Source organism: Pelmatolapia mariae, linkage group LG12 (assembly GCF_036321145.2).
Source record: "Pelmatolapia mariae isolate MD_Pm_ZW linkage group LG12, Pm_UMD_F_2, whole genome shotgun sequence".
Taxonomy (NCBI): domain Eukaryota; kingdom Metazoa; phylum Chordata; class Actinopteri; order Cichliformes; family Cichlidae; genus Pelmatolapia; species Pelmatolapia mariae.
In genome coordinates this window covers 5,519,139-5,541,613 of record NC_086237.1, presented here as the reverse complement: position 1 = coordinate 5,541,613, position 22,475 = coordinate 5,519,139, and the positions used below count along the sequence as shown (strand labels likewise).

The 22,475-nt window shown below is 42.8% G+C and overlaps 1 protein-coding gene across 1 annotated transcript in view; it reads left to right on the top strand.

Moving 5' to 3' along the window:
- Positions 1-22,475, top strand: part of abca2 (ATP-binding cassette, sub-family A (ABC1), member 2) — a 132,065-nt gene that overhangs the window by 68,245 nt on the left and 41,345 nt on the right. Inside the window, exons 8-24 of the mRNA XM_063489427.1 lie at positions 2,850-3,220; positions 5,681-5,840; positions 6,305-6,433; positions 6,594-6,761; positions 8,815-8,911; positions 10,575-10,748; positions 12,071-12,173; positions 12,409-12,523; positions 15,564-15,754; positions 18,253-18,403; positions 18,533-18,737; positions 18,832-18,996; positions 19,501-19,681; positions 20,049-20,261; positions 20,562-20,758; positions 21,067-21,240; positions 21,977-22,170. Of these exons, the coding sequence (XP_063345497.1) occupies positions 2,850-3,220; positions 5,681-5,840; positions 6,305-6,433; positions 6,594-6,761; positions 8,815-8,911; positions 10,575-10,748; positions 12,071-12,173; positions 12,409-12,523; positions 15,564-15,754; positions 18,253-18,403; positions 18,533-18,737; positions 18,832-18,996; positions 19,501-19,681; positions 20,049-20,261; positions 20,562-20,758; positions 21,067-21,240; positions 21,977-22,170 (2,988 nt within the window). The remainder of the gene's footprint in view (positions 1-2,849; positions 3,221-5,680; positions 5,841-6,304; positions 6,434-6,593; positions 6,762-8,814; positions 8,912-10,574; positions 10,749-12,070; positions 12,174-12,408; positions 12,524-15,563; positions 15,755-18,252; positions 18,404-18,532; positions 18,738-18,831; positions 18,997-19,500; positions 19,682-20,048; positions 20,262-20,561; positions 20,759-21,066; positions 21,241-21,976; positions 22,171-22,475) is intronic.

The window sequence follows — 22,475 nt, the reverse complement described above, 5'->3', positions numbered from 1 at the left end:
TATCCCTCATTCGCAAATGCAACAGCATGCTTCCGGCACCGAGATGCCAGTTTCGCTGCCATCGTTCCTGCCTTTGCAAAGCAAAGGTGAACCTTCGTGGCACCGAGATGCCAGGTTCTGTCCTCTATCGCTCCTTTTAAGACATCCAAACTGCGTTGTGCGCATAATTTTTCATGGCGTCCCTTCACTTCTCATGTGCTTTCACCAGCATCATCAGGCATCCACCCTCGACACAATCATTCGAGACTGCTCTCTAAGTCGACTCACGGTTCTGACTGCGTTGAACGGCTTATCATCTCCCACGAAGTCCAGTGGACTCGCACTCTGCTCTCGGACGATTTTGGGGGTTATTATTACAGAGATTATTTTCCTCTAATCAGTCTTTCAATTCATCAACTCTTCCCAAGCTGCTGCTGTCACTTTTGTTAATTCAGAAATCAGCTCAGGCGTTATTGCTACCTTATCTGAAGTAATTAACCAGCTAAGCACCCCCTCTCCATCTTCTACTCAAAGACAAGCTTTTTGAGCCGCCAAGCCCTACCTCAAATCTCAAATCCAGCATTCTTCTCTGTCAGAGCTTCAGCTCAAAGTCGAGCCACGTTGCTACCCGATCGAGGGTTCCCCTCATTCATCCATTAAGATTTCCGTTGTTTGCAACTTCCTTTGATCTCTTCTCCTGCCATTCCTTCCGAATTGTCCGAGCTCATCCTCTCCACACCACGGAGCGTCATCCGCTCTCCGTGTGATCGTCTTTGTTTGTGGGGTGGCTGTAGCTCAGGCGGTAGAGCAGGTCATCTACTGATCGGAAGGTTGGTGGTTCGATTCCTGGCTTCCCCTAGGCTGCATGCCAAATATCCTTGGGCAAGATACTAACCCCAAATTGGTCTCCGGTGCATCCATCGGAGTATGAATGTGTGTGAGGAAAGCACTTAGAAAAATGTGCTTGTGCGAATGGGTGTGAATGGGTGAATGCACAAGTTGTATAAAGCACTTTGAGTGCTCAAAAGAGTAGAAAAATGCTATATAAGAACCAGTCCATTTACTCTTCTCCTTCTCTCTCCCCAACCGGTCGCGGCAGATGGCTGGTTCTGCCGGGGTTTCTTCCTGTTAAAGGGCGTTTTTTCCTTCCCACTGTCGCCAAAGTGCTTGCTCATAGGGGGTTATATGATTGTTGGGTTTTCCTCTAGACATCATTGCAGGATCTTGAGGCGTCTGTCACTGTGGCTCGGTGCTGTGTAAATAAGTCGAATCAAAAATCAAATTATTCTGCTGACGTCTTCGACCTTCCTATCGCACAGTTATTACTGCTTCTAGGGGATGCCTTCTTTGGGGATCTGCCAGGCCCGGGAACTGTCGCCAATCCCCTTCGAGGCCTTCCCCAAACCGCAGCTCAATTAATGTCCAAGCATTCACCTTTACCTACTAAAACGCTGTCAAACCTAAAATGAGGACGTGGGCCCAGCTAGTGAATTGGAGATTATGTATCGGAATTTCAGGAGCGGGACCACGCCTCCAAACACACTCCTTCCGGATGTCATCTATATAGGTTCCCCCCAGTTCTGCAAACTGTTCATTCTCGTTTACGTGACCCACCCTCCCTCCCTCCTTGTTCACAATTCTTTAACTTCTTCACTCCTATTTAGTGCACGGGGATCTGCCAGGCCCGGGAGCCGTCGCCAGTCCCCTTCGAGGCCTTCCCCAAACCGCAGCTCAATTCATGTCCAAGCATTCACCTTTACTTGCTAAAACGCTGCCAAACCTAAAATGAGGACATGGGCCCAGCTAGTGAATGGATGTTAAAATCACCCACAATAATTATTTTATCTGAGCTGAGCACTAAGTCAGATAAAAAGTCCCAGAAATCAGACAGAAACTCTGTGTAAGGCCCAGGTGGACAATAGATGATAACAAGTAAGACTGGTTTTTGAGTTTTACAGCTGGGGTGGACAAGACTAACCATCAGGCTTTCAAATGAATTAAAAGTCTGTCTGGGTCTTTGGTTAATAAGCTTGAGTGGACGATTGATGCCAAACCCTCTTTTGGCCTGTACTTCGAGGATTGTGATGATTACTATGACTGAGGGACATTCATTCATTTAAATTAACATTATGTTGAAACCAGGATTCTGTAAGGCAGACTAAATCAGTTTGTTGATCAATTGTTAATTCATGTACTAACAGGGACTTAATGGGAGACCGAATATTAATCCAGACTGTTTTACTCTTTGGTGCAGTCAAGGATACTGTATTGTTCTTTCTTTGTGATTTCTTTATGTTTAAATCATTTTTTCCTGATTTTTGGTGATTTGGGAGTAGACATAGTCTTTAAGGGGATTTTGGAGAGATAAGGGAAGGAGAGAAGCTGCAGACAGCTCTGTAAGACTCTGTCGCTCTTTCTGGTAAAGATGTTGGACAAATCAGTTCATCTGTTTGAAGCACCTCTTGCACCTCTAGTTCTTGGGCATCTTTGGCTCCACACTCATAATCCAAACATTGATTGGTCACATAACAGCATTTCTGGTTAGATCACATGGCATCAACCCCACTTCATAAAATCTGCATCACCACCCTTATTCTCTTTCACCTCCTGCCGAACCACCACCTGATGTGAAACTTTCAAAATATTTTCAGTTCAGGTATAGTGACAGCACAGGGAGGATTAAATTCATGAATTCAGTTATTCATCTACATCAGCAGGGGGTCTGGAGCAGATTGCAGTTGTGTTTTCAGGCAGCTTCAGTCTTTAGTTTGAGTAAAAATGTGCATTGACATTTGAAAACAGGGACCTTTTTCATATGTCTGCTGTAGCCATCATGTAATTTGCCCATTTCCTCCTTTCTTCCCATCCAGCTTCACCTGCAGCCCAGCTCTTCGGCTCTTCTCTCTCAGTCTAACGTTGGGGCTCTGTTGAAGGAACTGGCTGATGTAGAGAGGCTTCTGAAGGATGTGGACCTGCTTTCTAGTCTGGCTCGCCTGCTGCCCAAAGGGGCCTGTGCTGGTCGAACTCCAGCATCGCCAGCAAACACAACATGGCCTCTCAATGCCACCACATGGGGCCCCAACACAACTGACATTCCCGGAGAGGGTGATGAAGGAGGAGAGGAAGGTGGAGGAGCAGGAAGTGGGAAAGGGAAGAAGGAAACGGAGAATCCTCATTCTCAGTTTTCAGCATTTGTACAGTTATGGGCTGGACTGCAGCCCATTCTGTGTGGGAATAACAGGTGGGTATGACAAAAACTGTCTTTAATTGTATGAGGAATGCTTTTGTCATGTTGTTTTAAATAATATGAACATACATTTAAAGAAGTGCCCACGTGTTTAGACTACTCTTTTTTTACAAAAAAAGCTATCCAACAGAAGAGAAACAGAAGCAGTCACAGGTTTTATCTTTATATGAACAATGGTCAGAGTACAAAGCTTTTCGACTTTATCTGAGCGCTCAAAGTCTTTATACATTCTCACATTCATACAAGCACTTTTTTCAGTTTTTTTCAGTTAAACGCTTTCTGTCTAACATTCACACACACTCATACTCTGATGGATGCATTGGAGAGCACCTTGGGGTTAGTATCTTGCCCAAAGATATTTAACATGCAGACTGGAGAAGCCAGGGATCAAACCACCAACCTTCCCATTAGTAGATGACCTGTTGGATCTCCTGAGCTACAGCTGCCCCACCTCTAACTGATATAATTATTGTAAATCAAAGAAATTATTGCTAAAACCACAAAATACTATGATAATAAAAAAAATTGAATTATTTTCAAACTACTCTGCTGTCCATGCACGTTATCGCCATACCGTTCTTTATGTAGTAAACAAAAAAAGTGTGAAATATCTGAAAACATCTTTTATATTTTAGATTCTTCTAAATAGCCAACCTTTGCTTTGATTACTGCTTTGCACTGGAGCTCTGTGTGGCATTTATCTGGGCTCTAATCTGAGCTGTTAACTTGTGATTTCTGAGGCTGGTGACTCAGATGAATGTATCCTCAGCAGCAGAGGGGACTCTTGGTCTTCCTTTCCTGGGGCATCCTCATGTCAGACAGTTTCATCGTAGCGCTTGATGATTTTTGCGACTCCACTTGGGGACACATTCAAAGTTTTAGCAACTTTTCGACTGACTGACTTTCAGTCCTTAAAGTAATGATGGACTGTTGTTTCTCTTTACTTAGCTGATTGGTTCTTGCCATAATATCAATTCTAACAGTTGTCAAATAGGGCTGTCAGCTGTGTACCAACCTGACTGCTGCACAACACAACTGATGGTCCCAGTGGCATTAAGAAGGCAAGAAATGAACAAATGGACCCTGACAGGCACACCTGTGAGGTGACTACATCATGAAGCTCACTGAGAGAAGGCCGAGGGTTTGCAGCGCTGTCAACAAGACAAATGGTGGAATCTAAAATATAAACATATTTAGAGTTATTTATCATTTTTTTCTTTGCTTCCATATATCTGGCTTCATCTATTTGATGTCTTCAGGTTGTATCTACAATGTAGGAAGGGTATTAAAAATAAAGAAAAAACATTAAATGAGTAGGTGTGTCCAAACTTTTTACCTGTAGTGTATAACCTAGTACTGTTAGTTATAGTAGGGCTGTCTTGGTCGACACGCCTCTACGATGTTCCATGGAGATCAGGGGTGGTAGCTCTGGATCGGCAGACCTGGTGGTGGTTTCCATCTTCAAAGAAGGGGATCGAACGGTGTGTTCCCACTATAGGGGGATCACACTCCTCAGCCTCCCTGGGAAAGTCTATGCCAGGGTGCTGAAAGGGGAGTTCGGCCGTTAGTCGAACCTCAGATACAGGAGGAACAATGCGGTTTTCGTCCTGGTCATGGAACACTGGACCAGCTCTTTACCTTCTCAAGGATACTTGAGGGTGCATGGGAGTTTGCCCAACCAGTCTACATGTGTTTCGTGGACTTGGAGAAGGCATTCGACCGTGTTCCTCGGACTGTCCTGTTGGAGGTGCTCCGAGAATATGGGGTGTCTGGCCCATTGCTATGGGCCATTCGATCCTTATACAACCGTTGCAAGAGCTTGGTCCGACATAACCGACAATAAGTCGGACTTGTTCCTGGTGGGTGATGGGCTCCGCCAGGGCTGCCCTTTGTCACCGATTCTGTTCGTAATTTTTATGGACAGGATTTCTAGGCGCAGCCAAGTGGCAGAAGGCTTTCACTTGATTGGCCTCAGAATCTCATCTCTGCTTTTCACGGATGATGTGGTTCTGTTGGCCTCATTGGGTGATGGCCTCCTGGAACGGTTCGCAGCCGAGTGTGAAGCAGTGGGAATCAGATGAGACACGCATCCAGTTCAGCCATCCGGGAGGGACTCAAGAGTAGAGCAGCTCCTCTGCATCAAGGAGTCAGTTGAGGTGGTTCGGGCATCTGACAAGGACGCTGCCTGGACGCCTCCTGGGTGAGGTGTTCCGGGCATGTCCCATTGGGATGATGCCCTGGGGCAGACCCAGGACATGCTGGAGAGATTATATCTCTCGGCTAGCCTGGGAATGCCTTGGTGTTCCCCCAGACAAGCTGGAGCAGGTGGCGGAGGAGAGGGAGGTCTTGGCTTCTCTGCATAGGCTGCTGCCCCCGCAACACTGAGCGGAAGAAAATGGATGGATGTTACTTAGCAATACAGTCTGTGCTCTTTAACCATAGATCTTGTTGCAGGATAATTGAACCGGAGGCTTTGAAGCAGGGAAACATGAGCTCTCTGGGATTCACCAGCAAAGAACAAAGAAATTTGGGCCTACTGGTTCACTTGATGACTACAAATCCCAAGATCCTCTACTCTCCTATTGGCTCCCAGGTGGACAAAGTGATTCAGAAGGCATGTAATGCGTTGGTGCAATGTGTTGGTGCAACATGATCTGTGCAACACTCCATAATGACAAAGCAAAAGATGTTTCCATTCACTTGTTTTAGAATTGTTGAAAAAAAGGCTGATATTTTGCATTCATACTATTAATCACGCACTTTGATATGACTGTGCTCTGTTGTCTGTGAAATGCTTTTATAATTTGATTGGAGTCCACCTGTCATAGAACATAATTGAAAAGAGTAAGACCCAGACCAGTGAGACAGGGCTGTGTCCAAGCACAGATCTGGGAAAAAATATATTTAGGATGTTTAAGACCATGGTACCCTCCACTACTGTAAGAACTGTGTTACTGTATTGGAAGAAGAAGAAATATAATAGAAGACATTTTATTTATAGATATATATATATATTTGTTTATACAGATTCATACAGATTGTAATGAAAAACTAATGTGTTCACTTTTTTCTTTAAAGGCCAATGAGACATTTGCATTTGTTGGGAATGTGACACATTACACCCGAGTGTGGCTCAATATCTCCTCCCAGCTCAGGAATTTCCTGGAGGAGGGCCAGTTCCACAAGCACCTGGTGTGGCTGCAGCAGGTACATTTACAAAAGATCCCACTGACATAACGCTGCAGTACTGTCTGTCCTGTAACATTTTCCCTTTACATCCATCTTTTCCTAGAATTAGATTTTGAGTCAGGAGCCTTTTAATTGTTCTCTGCTTCTGCTTCATTCATCTTGTTTTTCCTTGCTCAAGTTGTTCTCAGATCTTCAGCAGCACCCTGAGTTGATAAATGGCACAGACACTGAGCTAATGCAAAGTCTGATGGAAGGAAACTACAGTCTTCCCAACACTTCCACCTTGCTAGAACAGCTGGACACCATTGACAATGCTGCCTGTGGCTGGACACACTTTATGTCTAAGGTCAGCACAGTTTTTATCTTAAATTTTGCAAAGATAAAACAATGCATCACTTCAAAAACTTAGTTTTGACCTTATAAAAAAGCAGTACTATAATTTCAGCCACATGACCACATGAAAGCAGCGGCCCAGGTTTGAGTCTGATCCGTGTATGTCTTCCCTCCCCCTCTTGCTCCGATTTTCTGTCTATCTCTACTATTGCTATCCAATAAAGGCAAAAAAATAAAAACACTTATGCATCCTGGATAACTATGCATAGTATGGATATCGAGTTCAGAAGAGAGAAAGAGTTCTCATTAAGAAGAAAAATACAATAGATGATTTAAGAAGGGGCCTCCCGGGCACTGAATATGGAGCTGGCAGGACAGGTTTGGACCAAATACTATAATCCCAGAACCAACTGGTGGTCATGGGAGGTGATCAGGTTGAAGAAAGTCTTACCTGGCTTCGTTAGCCAATGGGACTGCTGATGCAAAAACTTGGGTGTGGGAGGAGTTTGGGGACATAAAACAAGACTTTTGGTCAGCATCAAGGTGATTCTGGCAAACTGGCAAACGACTCAGGAGGGGGATGCAGTGTTCCACTCGCAATATATAAAGTGGTCGCAGAACACAGAACAAGCTCTTTATCCTCCTGAGGTTATTTGAGGGTGTGTGGGAGTTTGACAGTTTGCATGTGTTTTGTGGTCTTGGCATTCAATCAGGTCCCACGGGGTCAGCCCTGGGGTGTCTGGCCTGTTGCTGTGGGCCATTTGCTCCCTCTACCACTGCAGCACGAGCTTGAACCATATTGTTGGCAATAAGTAGGACTCAGTGAGTGTTGAACCATGCCAGTTCTGCCCTTGGTCACCAGTTTTGTTCATAGTTTTATGGACACATTATCTAGCCCTAGCAGGTGGTGGAGGCTCTTGGGGTCTTGTTCATGAGGTCACAGATACAAGTGGTGGAAATTAGTTTCTTTCAAAGGGTGGCTGGGTTCTTCCCTTAGAGATAAGGTGAGATGTTTGTTCATCCGAGGGGGACTTGGAGTAAAGCCTCTGCTCCTCAACATCAGAAGGAGTCCTACTTGATGCCTCCTAGCCAAGGTGTTTCAGGCATATCGTACTGGGATGAGGCACCAGGTCAGACCTGGAGAGAATATATGTGTCAGTTGACTTGGGAACAATGCAGTGTCCCCCTGGCTAAGCTGGAAGAGGTGGTCAGGGTGAGGGAAGTCTGGGCTTCTCTGCAAAGACCTGAATGCAGGGCTGCAATAACATAGCATGCAATAATAATGACAACAATATTCATTCATTTTTATCTGCTTCATAACAACAACAACAACAAAGAAATAATCTTTCTTTAGTAATGTTACTTAGAGTGGGGTCATTATAAGACGAGTGACTGCTGTCAGCTTACAGCTACGTCTTTCTTTTTCTGTTTAATGACGTACCAGTACTTCAAATGTTTGGATTACACATGAAAACACAACTGGTATGCTGATTTGATATTCACTTGAATTAACTTTTTTTTGCTTTCTTGATTCCAGTGTCAGTCACAACAATCATGGATGACTCTTTGTGTTTATATTTTATTAAAATTGTTATTAGGAATCCACAGATAAATGCAAAGTCATTGCATTAAATCACGTTGAGAAGTTTTTACATTCTATTTAATATCTTTGGACTTTGTAGAGAAAACAGAGACAACAACACACGATCCTACTGCGTGCTGTAAATATGTAAAGACTTTAATAAGCTCATATGATGGTTTCATCTTGGTGCTAAAACACCAACAGCCTTCTGCAGTGAAACATGATTTGAATAGAATAGAATAGAATAGAATAGAATAATCCTTTAATTGTCCCACAAGGGGAAACGTGGTTGTAACAGCAGCAAAAAACAAAACAAAAAAACCCACACATATACAAACAGAACAGGACACAGGACAGAAACACACAATTTTCACATATTTACATCATGGACAATAGTTACCAAAACAGAGTACTGTACAGTTATTAAAATTAAAGTACAGAAAAGTGGCAAACCCAGGTTTGTGTCTTTTACTTGTGTTTACAGGTCAGTGTTGATGTCTTCAAGGGCTTTCCTGATGAAGACAGCATTGTCAACTACACCCTGAATCAGGCTTACCGGGACAATGTTTCTGTGTTTGCCAGTGAGTCACCTTTGCATGTCAGACTGTAATCATAGTATCTAATGCATTTAAAGTGCAGGAGTGAGGTGGACATACTCTAGATTTTCACAATGTCCTGTTTGTTCTTTGCTTGCAAAAAGGTCACTTGCGTACCCACAGACCTTAGTCTGCTTCCAGCTAGAGGTCAGCTGACAGGAGTCAGCTGACTTCCCTTTGGGCATATCTCATTCCACTGAAGCTTCTTCAGTTCTAAAGCCAATCGCTCCCAGATTATTTGCCGTAGTGAGAGTTGTCCATTATGAGGGTCGTTGACCCCCTAATGATCCTCTACCTAATCACATGAGCCAAGGTGTGAAAACAAGGTCACAATCACCATTGTGGACCCACTGTGAAACCTAGCCCCACCCAATCGTGTGATTTCTGAGGTCAAAAGGCCCAGGATGTGAGTGGGTGTTAAGGCATCTGGGAAGGATCTCAAAACTGGATTATAGATGGCAGACAGTTGGTGTCAGAAGCCCCGCCCTCTGTTCAAAAATGGTCGTTCACTGTGAACATAGATGGCTTCTTTCACTCCTCTTTCAAACCATCTGTCTTCTCTGTCCAAAATGTGAACACTGGCGTCCTCAAAGAGTGACCTTTGACCTTTAGATGCAGCTGAGTCTTGACCCGTCGAGGTGGCTCTTCTGTGTTGTGCATTTATGAAGTGGCTGTTTGGTGTCTTCAGTGTAGAGGTCTGAGCACTCCTCACTGCGCTGTACAGCTACGCTACGTTGTTTAGTTTGTCTTTGAGATGAACCAGTTTGTGTCTGAGTGTGTGGCTGGGTCTGAAGTACACAGCAGTATACTTCAGACCAGTCGGTCTTAGAACCGAAGAAGCGTCTCAGATGAGAGCTGAAACATCTTCAAGGAACTCAAAGAAGTCCGTCACTTTTCTTCCCAGGCTCCTTAGTACAGAATGACCTGGACGAGAACCTTCACAGACATATTTTGATATTGGAGTTTTCATAAACGCAGCTCTGCGCTGAAAACAGTTTCTCTGACTACACAGACCTGAATTAACTAAACAGGCTTGTTCTGGTTTGACAGATCAGTCCACCAAGTAGAAATTACTTCTGCATACTTTTAAGTTACGGTCTTTCATAAATTCCACATGATGTCACAAAGTTTGCAGATGTATTAATAACAGTTTTTGTAACATAGTCTTGACTTACATATACACACACGGACACTGATGCACAATCAGAGCCCGTTTAAATTTAGATTTTGCATTTTATAAAAGAACATTAGCAGTGCGATGAAATAATAGTTTATGCTTTCATGTCAGAAACACATGTCAGTTAAATGTATATGAGTGTGCCCCACACTGCTCCCCCTGGTGGATACACATGACATTACCACTTGATTTGCTAATTGCCATTTAGGGGCGTTACTACTCATGGTTGCATCATTCACGTCACAGGCAGGGGATATCACTGCGGTCACCCATCAACCAGCAATCAGTCAGAATTCATCACAGTCCTGTCAGGGATGAGGCAGCTGTTTTAAGTTTCTGTTTCTATATTATTCAGAGACTCTTTCATAATCAAATGAAGCATATTAAATGCCCACATCAGAGTTTTGATGCAAAATTCGATTTTGTTTTGCCTGAGCTTGTATATACCATTCTAATGTTTTTTTTCCCCAGGTGTGATTTTCCAGACTAATAAAGATGGCTCCCTTCCACCACATGTTATGTACAAAATCAGACAAAATTCCAGCTTAACAGAGAAGACCAATGAAATCAGAAGGGCCTACTGGCGCCCTGGCCCCAACACTGGGGGGAAATTCTATTTCCTGTATGGCTTTGTTTGGATCCAAGGTAAGGAACTGAAATTCACTTACTTCCCCAGTGCTGAGCATTTGATTGTTTGATTTGATTTGTTTCCCTCAGTGGTTGGAATGAGAATTCTCAGTCTTGTGTGGTTTTTGAACAATATGTAGATCAACGGTTTTATGCACAGGACCCAAGGGGTGGCACACTGATATCAGTGCACTGTTTCATTTGTTTTTATGAAGTAAAGGTAACATGCTTACCTTGCCTTGTGTCAGATTGGCAACCTGTCCAGGATGTACCCTGCCCCTGCAACCCTGACCTGGATAAGCAGAAGGGGATGGATTGATGGAACGTGCTTACAAAGCTGCAGCAGTAGCATTTTCTAACTACAAATCATATTTTATTTAGGTTGCTGAAAGCAGGGAAGCCACTCAACTGACACAGAATATTGAATGATGAAATCAGAGTGATAGACGTGTCTGAAGACAGCCAAAGCAGTGTAAGGCTGTTTAGCCAGGAGAGGTCACAGGCCTGACAGGGTTGGATCATTATAAAATGACTATAAATCAAACTTTCACGGTCACATGTGTGGGAATGGAAGGAGAGGACCCAAATGCAGGACTCACGGGTTTATTAGTCAGACGGCTTCCACCTCAGCTCTTCCTCCAGAAAGGAGAGTGGTGCCTGCTCCCGCTCGTAGTCTGCTGGGTCCATTTCGTGTCTTCATGGGTCTCATCAGTCTATAGCATAGAATGAAATTACAACAGACTTTTATTGGATGTCATTCCTATGAAAACTGGTCACTCTACTAGTGTGGTAGCTCTTTAAGGGCCTGTGGTCTTTATTACTGCAGTTTATGTTAAAAGGAAACAGTTGTTTTAAGTTATTAGAATATTTCTACTTCAGTTCATCATCAGCCTGTTTAAAGAATGAGCTTTTGGCTGCTCTCTGTTTATTACCCTCATTCATGACTGAGTACAAGTCACGTGCTGATGTGTAAGCCTGCAGAAGACAGCAAATGTGTGTATGTATATATAAAATTATATATTAATTGATTGATTAATTAATTAATTATATAATTGAGTCCCTTATATTTTATAATGTTCTAGCTCACTCATTGTCACTGAGCTTCCCATGAAAAATGTTTAAGCATAGATATAAAATAAAGGTTATATAATTCTACTGTATTGTATATTTCATCATGTGAATTTAAAAAAATCTTCTTTTTTTTTTAAAGTGATTAATTTGTAAATCAGTCTGACTCACAACATCCTTTATTACCCAAACCGTCTCTATCAGTACAAATATGTACACATGCACGCTGGAGAGGAATACGAACCCTGTCTCGATTTTTTTCTCTTTTCCAGATATGATAGAGAGAGCGATCATCAACACATTTGTGGGGCATGACGTGGTGGAGCCTGGCAACTACGTTCAGATGTTTCCCTATCCATGCTACACCAGAGACGAGTAAGGAATGGACTAACACATAGGACTGTACTGGTTTTATTTACTGTGATTCTGTTTATGTGATAATAATAAACAAAATAATGACAAGTTACCATTAGAAAGTAATGCAGAAAGAATGTCTTAAGCAGTTCATTTAAACGTGACCGACGATCAGTTTGGATGAATATATTCCTCCATCATCACATCTGTGACTGTGATCATCAGCTCATACCCTGTGTTACTGTTTCTTTTGCAGTTTTCTCTTTGTGATTGAGCACATGATGCCTCTGTGTATGGTGATCTCTTGGGTTTACTCAGTGGCCATGATGATTCAGCATATTGTAGCTGAGAAAGAGCACAGGCTTAAAGAGGTGAGTGTTTGTTATCGTGATTGGTCCACATGACAGCGTGCTCACTCACAGATTATTGGGGATGGGAGCAAACAGTTAGTTTTAAAACAAAGCAAAGATTGAAACTTTAAACGAACATTTGAAATATAGAGCTTGTATTTACAAAAAACATCTAGTACAGCTCAGTGATAGAATCGCTCGCAGCATTTCGTGCATGTCAACACCCCCAAACAAGTCCAACTTATTGCTGGTAATGTGGACCAGTGTCTCACAACAGTGATGGACAGTGATTTCAGTAATGGGCCCAAGCACTCGTGTACCTGAGGGACATGATCGAATGCCTCCATGTCCACACCCACCCTCAAATCGATAAGAAGATAAAGAGCTGGTCCAGTGTTCTGCAACCAGGACAATAACTGCATGGTTCCTCCTGGATCTGAAGTCTGACAAGTAGACGAACTTTCCTGACCAGATCCAAGATGAAGCAACTCTCTGCTCCTCTGGTAGAAACCCGTCATACAAGCAGCAAGCTGAGGGATACTCACCCTGCCTGTTACCTCTCACCAAGACCAGTGGAATAAATGTGCACGAGCAACCAGCTGCAAAGAGTCACCAGTGAACTGCTCCCAGTATGTGTGCAGCTGTGTGACTCCTTTATTTTTCCTGTAGTGTTGAAAAGCAGGGTTGCTCCAAAATCCATGACAACATTGTTCCACGCTGTACATCAGCGTGCACCCTTAGTGTTGCTCTTTGCTGTCTCCTCTCAGGCGTGCCACCACTTTGATACTGCGACCACGCCAGCCTTAAAAATATAACACAAACATGGGTCCATGTTCTGCTTGGATAAACTTATTTCTTGATTTTGTGCAAGCCACTTTTTACATTTTCACATTTTTAATGATAAGATTATAATGGGGTTCCTTTTTACATTGATTAATACCTTACACCAAATACATATTATATGTTAACTTGTTGAATGGAATTAAATTTTATAAAACAGTGTAAAAGTACTTTTACTGCTTAAGTACTTTTAAAACATGAGAAGTTTTATTTAATCTTACGGTGATAGGTTAATAAAAAAAAGACTAACTGACTGTTCTGCTGTTTCTCCCGTCAGTCAGGGACTCGTCATCACTTTGCTCCTGCTTACGGCGTCTCTGTCTGATCTTTGACTTCTGTTTATCGTACACTCGCTCACACCTCTCAGTGTGCGACATATCCTCTGTGGGCATCAGTATAACTCAGTGGGCGACCATATGACACATGGCCACAAGGCAGCAGCCTGGGCTCTCTCTGTTTACCTGTCTGTCATCACTACTGGTGTCAAATTAAGACAAAATACCAAAAAAACGGGGCGATCGTGGCTCAAGAGTTGGCAGTTCGTCTTGTAATCAGAAGGTTGCCGGTTCGAGCCCCGGCTCCGACAGTCTCGGTCGTTGTGTCCTTGGGCAAGACACTTCACCCATTGCCTACTGGTGGTGGTCAGAGGGCCCGGTGGCGCCAGTGTCCGGCAGCCTCGCCTCTGTCAGTGCGCCCCAGGGCAGCTGTGGCTACAATGTAGCTGCCATCACCAGTGTGTGAATGTGTGTGTGAATGGGTGGATGACTGAATGTGTAAAGTGCTTTGGGGTCCTTAGGGACTAAGTAAAGTGCTATACAAATACAGGCCATTTACCATTTACCAAAAAAGCAACATTAACCTCCTAAGACCCGAACCCTTCCACGGCATGCATTTTTAATTTCTCTTTGATATTTTGGCATATTGGGACCCGATGAATGCACAAACAAAGAACCACAAGATTTTTTTTTTTAACTGGTTTTTGTTTCCAAGAAAAATGAGAGCCACATATAAGGATATTCATTTTAAATTTTCATAAAGCAAAGGCAGTATAATATCCTCATAAGTGGATATCAGGCCCTTGTAGAGCAAAATTTAGTATTTTGGTCTAGACAACCCAAAATATGATGTCCACATATGTGGACGCCAGGTCCTAGGAGGTTAAAAAACCAAAAACACTCTGTGCAGACTGATCATGATGATGAAAGACAGAAGACTGTCTGTATTTGCTTTGTTGTGAAGCAAACAATCCCTGCAGCATAAGTCAGGACCCAAAACCAAAAGCCACCAGTGGAAATATGTAGAGAATGACCCAGAATTTAATTTTCTTTAAAAAGCCTGTGAAGTCAGCTTAGTGAAATACATCCTGAACTCTGTGTGTGTTACATTGAAAGACCTCAAAGTGCTGCAGGTGTGTGTGAGCGGGTAAACGTGGGTTATTGTGGTCACTAGAAAAATAATACCACTCCCATTACTTCACAAAATTCACTTTCACAAATTTTCCAAATTTATCATTAAAAAATAAGGATGTGTGTGAAACAACGAGTGACGGAACAACTGAAGTTTCTCAGTCTGGAAAAGGTCAGAAAGCCGTTTCTAAAGTTGTGGGACTCCAGCGAACCACAAATGCCAGAAACACAGAATAGTGGTGAACCCTCCCAGGAGGAGCCGACCAACCAGAGTTAAGCCTGCTTTTCTGTCTCAGGACCTGAAGACTTGCTGTGGTAAATGGAAACAGGATTTCTGCCGTCTGCCAAAACATCCAGTAGGAAAATGTCTGTCCATCTGTTTGTGACCTCACGCTGAAGCACGCTTCAGCAGGACAATGATCCAAAACACAGCAGCAAGTCCACCTCTGGATGCTCTAAGAAACACAAAATGAAGACTCTGACCTGGTCAAAGTCCTGACCTGAATCAGACTGAGATGCTCAAAAACCCTCCAGTGTGGCTGAATTACAACAATTCTGCAAAGATGAGCCAAAATTCCTCCACAGAGTGTAAAACACTCACTGCCAGTTATTGCAAACACCTGAGTGCAGTTGTTGCTGCTAAGGCCCAACCAGGTTTAGGGGGCAGTCACTTTTTCACACAGGGCCGTGTAGCTTTTATTCATAAATACTTTTGTTTAGAAACTGCATTTTGTGTTTAGTGTGTTGTATAAGGGTCAAAGACTTTTTCACACTACTGTGCATACTTGCAAGTAACCATAGTGTCTCTCTCTCAGGTGATGAAGATGATGGGTCTGAACAATGCAGTCCACTGGGTGGCATGGTTCATCACGGGCTTTGTCCAGCTGTCCATCTCTGTCACTGCTCTCACGGCCATTTTAAAGTACGGTCGGGTGTTGCTCCACAGCGATCCCTTCATCATCTGGCTGTTCCTTACCATTTATGCCGTGGCTACTATCATGTTCTGGTAAGACTTTGTAAATTCCTCACTTCTGGCTCAATGCCTCAGTGTGCACAGCTTAACGGATAATGTTTAGTACAGTTCAGAATAGGAAGGGGATACTCTCACCACAGGCTGAAAGGTCAGTTTTGCCCAGACCTCCAATATATCTACTGGTGTGCATGAGATAAACTGCTGAATTTATGATTGAAATGCTATGTGAATATAACTTGTAAAGCATGGTGCGTTTAAGCCTAGAAAAATAAAATGTATATACTCATTGAAAAAAATTAGGAAATTGTCAGTTAGCATTTATCGGTACAGTGTAGAATGCATAATTTAATTTTTAACTCTGACAGCAGTTTGATAACTTTGAATAGTTGTTACAAGATTAAGCACTTCCTTCCTACAATCTGCAATCAAATCTTATTTGATACTGTCTGATCATTCTCACTTAAACATGAGGGTCAATGAACTTTAACATATGTAAGTCTGGCAGTGTTTTCATTAGTTACAAGAAGCACTCTGAGCGCAAACCTCCACCAAGGCAGCTCACTCTTTAGGTTTTAGGGAATAAGATTATAATATTTTATATTATAATAATTATTTTTACTTTATTCTTTAAGACGTTTGCAGTGCATGAAGAGTGCAGGCTTTTGTTATTTGTCCTGTTGAAACCCACTTATACTATTTTATTATTTATTTATGTAGCAAGTACATGTGTAGCATTCATTATACATTTAAATGTTTAGTTGACCTTGAAGAAGAGGTCAGATGTCAAATGATATTTAAATATTAATTAGATATTTTCTATTTGTTGACAATACACATGACGGTGAATATAAACTCTCCACCCATTTAACGTTTCATTTTAATTGATTCAGGACTTATCGAGGCATCGTGTTTACAGACATAATGACAGGATGAGATGCATGCAAACTCTACCAGGGAGTTACTTCATTACCTGAAGTAACTTTATTACCATGTACCAAATAAAATGTCCATTCTTTCTGCGAGCAGTCTTTATCCTCGGGTCCTCTACCAGAGGCCTGGGAGCTTGAGGGTCCTGTGCAGTATCTTTGCTGTTCCTGTGAGTGCGCTCTGCTGAGGCCACTCTCCCTGTTGGGGATCACTGCCCTGAGCGCTCCGATTAGGACTGGAGACCTTCACCCTCCAAATCTTCTATTCAGTTTTATTTATATGGCAACAACAGTCACCTCAAAGTGCTTATTATTGTAAGGCAGACCCTAAAATAATACAAAGAACACAGAAAATCCCAACAGTTAGATGACCCCTGTGAGTAAGTGCTTTGGCGACGGTGGGAAGGAAAAACTCCCTATAAATAGGAAGAAACCTCCAGCAGAACCAGGCTCAGGGAGGAACTCACATCTGCTGCTATTCGATGGGGATGAGGGGAGGAAGACAGGACGAAGACATGATATAGAAGCGAGACAGAGATTAATAATAACTAATAACTAAATGCAGAGAGGAATGAGAAAGGTGACTTAAGAAGAAACACCCAGTGCATCATGGGAATCCCCCGGCAGCCTACACCTATTGCAGCATAACTAAGGGAGGATTCAGGGTCACCTGGTCCAGCCCTAACTATATGCTTTAGCAAAAAGGAAAGTTTGAAGCCTAATCTTAAAAGTCGAGATAGTGTCTGTCTCCTGAATCCTAACTGGAAGCTGGTTCCACAGAAGAGGGGCCTGAAAACTGAAGGCTCTCCCTCCCATTCTACTTTTAAATACTCTAGGAACAACAAGTAAACCTGCAGTGTGAGAGCGAAGTGCTCTAATAGGGTGATATGGTACTACAAGGTCATTAAGATAAGATGGGGCCTGATTACTTAAGACCTTGTATGTAGGGTCTACCTTACAAGGTGCCTTGAGGTGACGGTTGTTGTGTTTTGGCACCACATGTAGACTGACTGGGCTCCCAGATGGATTTTTGCAAAAAGGTGGTGTTCCCACCAGGGAAGAGTTGCTGTCCCAAGTGGAGGAATTGAAGTATCTTGGCGTCTGTGATGGAAAACAAAAGATTGACAGATAGATTGGGGCCATTTTTGCATGTAGTCCTACCTGGAGGAGGCTCAGGGCACGCTGGAGAAATGGCCCTCCAATGGCCCGATAATCCCCTCAGTGTTTCCTGAGATGAGATAGACGAGGTTTCTGGGGTGAGTTAGGTCTGGGTTTCTCTTGTTAGGCTGCTGTCCTTGCGACATGGTTATTCATGGACGGATGGATGGATGCATACTAAGCTGTCAGTATGTCAGTGTAACAGGAGTTTATAGTCAGTCAATGGCTTTTTTTCGTTCAGTGCTGGAGGTTTCTGCCAGATATGGAAAACCTGGTGTCTTGAGTTTTAATGTTAGTGAACACTGCACGGAGTGATGATTATTTTTGTAAAATTGTGAACTTTGTCTTTATATTTAGTGATTTTGCTGCACATCTCATTGTATTTTTAAAAACTTGTGACGTGTGGAATATGTCATGAAACAAATGAAGCGTAACTTTTTTTTCCAGTTTCCTGGTGTCAGTAATCTACTCCAAAGCTAAGCTGGCTTCTGCCTGCGGAGGAATCATCTATTTCCTCAGCTATGTGCCCTATATGTATGTGGCCATTAGGGAGGAGGTGGCTCACGACAAGATCACTGCCTTCGAGAAATGCATTGCTGTAAGGCATTTTACATTTGTTTCCTTTTTCACCAATCAAAACTCTTTGAATTTGTGGTGCGTTGGTAAAATGTTCTTTATCTGTTGTTCTGTGAAATCAGATAATCCACATTGTTTCCTTCTCTTGTAGTCTCTGATGTCTACCACAGCTTTTGGCCTTGGCTCCAAGTATTTTGCTCTATACGAGGTAGCAGGTGTTGGCATTCAGTGGCAGACCATAAGCCAGTCACCTGTAGAAGGCGATGACTTTAACCTCGGTCTCTCCATGATGATGCTCATCATTGATGCTGGAGTGTACGGTGTGCTGACCTGGTACATAGAGGCTGTGCATCCAGGTGTGAAATCCTTGCTCTCTCTGGTTTTCTCCCAACAAACGTTATTTAGGAATCTTCTGCTGATTAGATTAAAATTGTTTTTCCCCTCCATTAGGAATGTATGGGCTGCCGCGCCCATGGTACTTCCCACTGCAGAGGTCCTACTGGTCTGGCAGTGGCCGTGTCGAGACCTGGGATTGGCCTTGGTGCGGAGGTGGAGCTGCCAGGCTCAGTGTGATGGAGGAGGATCAGGCTTGTGCGATGGACCACCGGAGGAATGGTAAAGACCAACAATATGTGCTCGAGGACAAGATTCTCATATTCTGTCAATCAGCTTAAAAACACTGTAACATACACCATCCTAAACTTTAGTAAAGGGATAAATATTATTTATTCATCCATAATATTATAATAATATTAAACATTATTATTTCCTTACACAGGAACCTTTCCAAGTTTGCATGTTTGACCAGGATTATGAATTTCAAGATTCCAGAGTTCAGCTCAAAATGACATGAAGCCACACCCCTTTTATTTCCTTATTTGTCCCGAGTAAATAATAGTGCTGAGTTCAAATCTCCATGCAGAGACCACAGGGTCTCTCCCTGTTTCAGGCATGTGATTATTCACCTCTCCTTTACTATTTCGTCTTCCTCTTAGTGCTTTTAACAAAAGAAGTGGAATTAACAATGGAGAAAAACTGAACACTTTTTAAATCTATATTTTTATAAATGATTCAGATTTTGTTCTCACTGCTTTTTCTTCTGTGTCATTCCAACTCCAGAGGAGATCCGCGGGATAGAGGAGGAGCCCAACCACCTTCCCCTGGTGGTGTGTATAGACAAACTGACCAAGGTGTACAAGACAGGCAGTAAACTGGCCCTGAACAAACTGAGCCTCAACCTCCATGAAAACCAGGTGGTTTCCTTCTTGGGACACAATGGAGCTGGGAAGACGACTACAATGTGAGAGGCAGTGTGCAACATGTAGTAATGGTTTTTATTGTGCAGCTCCGGCACTCTGACCTGTAACCTTCTTTGTATTTGTTTTATTGGAGAGCTCAACGGTTTACTCTTGCATGGTTTTTTAGATCACACTGAGACATGCAGGTTTTATAAGACTTATATATAATGAAATATAAACATCCATGATCTGCTCTTAAATGTTCAGCCTGCTGTAGCTACACACAAATAAACAAAAAAAGAAGAAAATAAAAATATGATATTTTTTAAAGTTAATCATCACTAAGATATATTGGACCAAACAACATTTAAGCAACAAATCCTGTTTAATGTATCACTGTGACCTGTAATCTAAACTGTATGTTCATAGGTCCATCCTGACAGGATTGTTCCCGCCCACATCTGGCTCTGCCACCATTTATGGCCACGATATCCGCACTGAGATGGAGCGTATCCGACAGAACCTCGGGATGTGTCCACAGCACAACGTCCTGTTTGACAAGCTGAGTGTGGAGGAGCATCTGTGGTTCTACTCTAGGCTCAAAGGCATGGCTGAAGAAGACATCTGCAAGGAGATGGACAAGTCAGCTGCTTTTCTTCAATTCAGTTTTATTTATGTAGCGCCAAATTACAACAGCAGTTGCCCCGAGGCACCTTGTATTGTAAGATAAAGAGCCTATCCTGAACCTTTATGGAAATTCAAACTGTGCATATATAAAGGCACTGAGGTCACCAGCACAGGCTTAATGCTGTTTAGTTGTTTGGGACTCATTAGGGTTTAACTCACAACTTTTCACTCAACCAGTGTCAGTCCTCCCTGAAAACCAATCAACAGAAGACAACAAGCTCCAAATTGCTTTGCTCTCTGTCTGTGTGTGTCCAGGATGATTGTTGACCTGGAGTTGTCCAATAAGCGTCACAGCTTGGTGCAGACATTGTCTGGTGGGATGAAGAGAAAGTTGTCTGTCGCCATTGCCTTTGTTGGTGGTTCCAGGGCCGTCATCCTAGACGAACCGACCGCAGGGGTGGACCCCTACGCCCGCCGAGCCATCTGGGATCTCATCCTCAAGTACAAACAAGGTGAGTGACTCCTAGGTATCGTGCAGAGTGCCTTGTTTTTGGGGAATCTTTTTTCAAAGTTCTCTTTGGAGTCCAGAATTTTCAGACTACGAGACATGACATCAATCCAGGGATTTAATCCTCACCAAAGATATTTAAGTGTTGTTCAGTCTGTTCATATTTCTTGTATGCATGTGGGAAAAAATTTCGTCTGTGTTCAGTTTTCAGAATATTGTTGCAGAGGCACTCTCTATCCTTGTTTTGATGTCCTGCTTGGTAAATGTAACCCAAACCACCTCCTACATATGTGTGTGGCTCCTCTGCCTTAGGCCGTACAATTCTGCTGTCTACCCACCACATGGATGAAGCAGACCTTCTGGGAGATCGCATTGCCATCATCTCGCATGGGAAACTCAAATGCTGTGGCTCCCCACTCTTTCTCAAGAGCACTTATGGAGATGGATACAAGCTGACACTGGTCAAAAAGCAGAGCGAAGGCCGAGGTGTGTGTGTGCGCGTGTGTGTGTGTGTGTGTGTGTGTGTGGTAGTGTTTTTATTTCCTGCACCTGTGATGCTGTCAGGCTACAGAGCATTTGCAGATTTACACTAAGAAGTCTAGCAGAGCCCCTTAATGATACATATGGTCATGATTTATGAATGCATGTGTGCATTGGTATACACAGAAGTGCAATCATATACACTGTATACATTGTTTGTCTACTATATGATTTGTACATTTGGGATTTTATTGGTTTTATTTGACATAAGATGTCATCTTGAGTGGAAGAAGGAAATATGTACAACCTTTGTCTATATTTTGGTGAATTACAGTAGAAAATACTTACTGGCATGGTGTTCTGGTATGCTCATCACAAATGTACATCCAGCATTCACTTCAATAATCTGATTATAATAGAATAATTTATGAGGTGAGAGTTCAGTTAAAGGAGCACCTCATAAATTATATTCATTTTATTCAGTGTATGCGTGGAGTTGAACTACACACAGCAGAAAGATGTTAGAAGCAGAGCAGTAACATGATTATTAAACCTTCAACCAAAACTGCTTTTAGTAGAAAGGGAAAAACAAAACAACACAAGCAGAAGAGCCCTACACTACGCAAATATGACTTATCCTGTTTTTTACTACAACAAACATGTGCCCACCACCCCCACCTACCCACCACCATGCAAAAAACCAAAAGTCTTCATGTTTTGTGTTTTTTCTTTCAATGCTAAGGCCAGGCCAGCCAGTTCCAGCCTCCGTCTCTGTCTCCGTCCTCCTCTCTGTCGCCTTGCTCAGAAGTTCAGGTCACCCAGTTTATTCGTCAGTTTGTGGCTTCCTGCCTGCTGGTGTCCGACTCCAACACTGAGCTGTCCTACGTGCTGCCTTCTGAGGCTGTCAAGAAGGGCTGTTTTGAGAGGCTGTTTCAGGTACATTTACACAAGCAAAGAAAACTCTTCTGTTACAGAATAAACTCACAGGGCGGCTACTGATCGCAAGGTTGGTAGTTTGATCCCTGGTTGCTCCCAGTCTGTATGGCAAATATCCTTGGCCAAGATACTAACCTCAAGTTGCTCATCAATGCATCCATCAGAGTGTTTGATAAAAAACACGTGTGTAGAAATAGGAAAAAGTGCTCGTGTGAATGATGAGTGCTCAGGTAGAGTAGAAAAGCAGGTCATTTACATCTTTTCTGATGCTGGTGCTGATATGTTTAAGTTTGTTAGCATTCTAT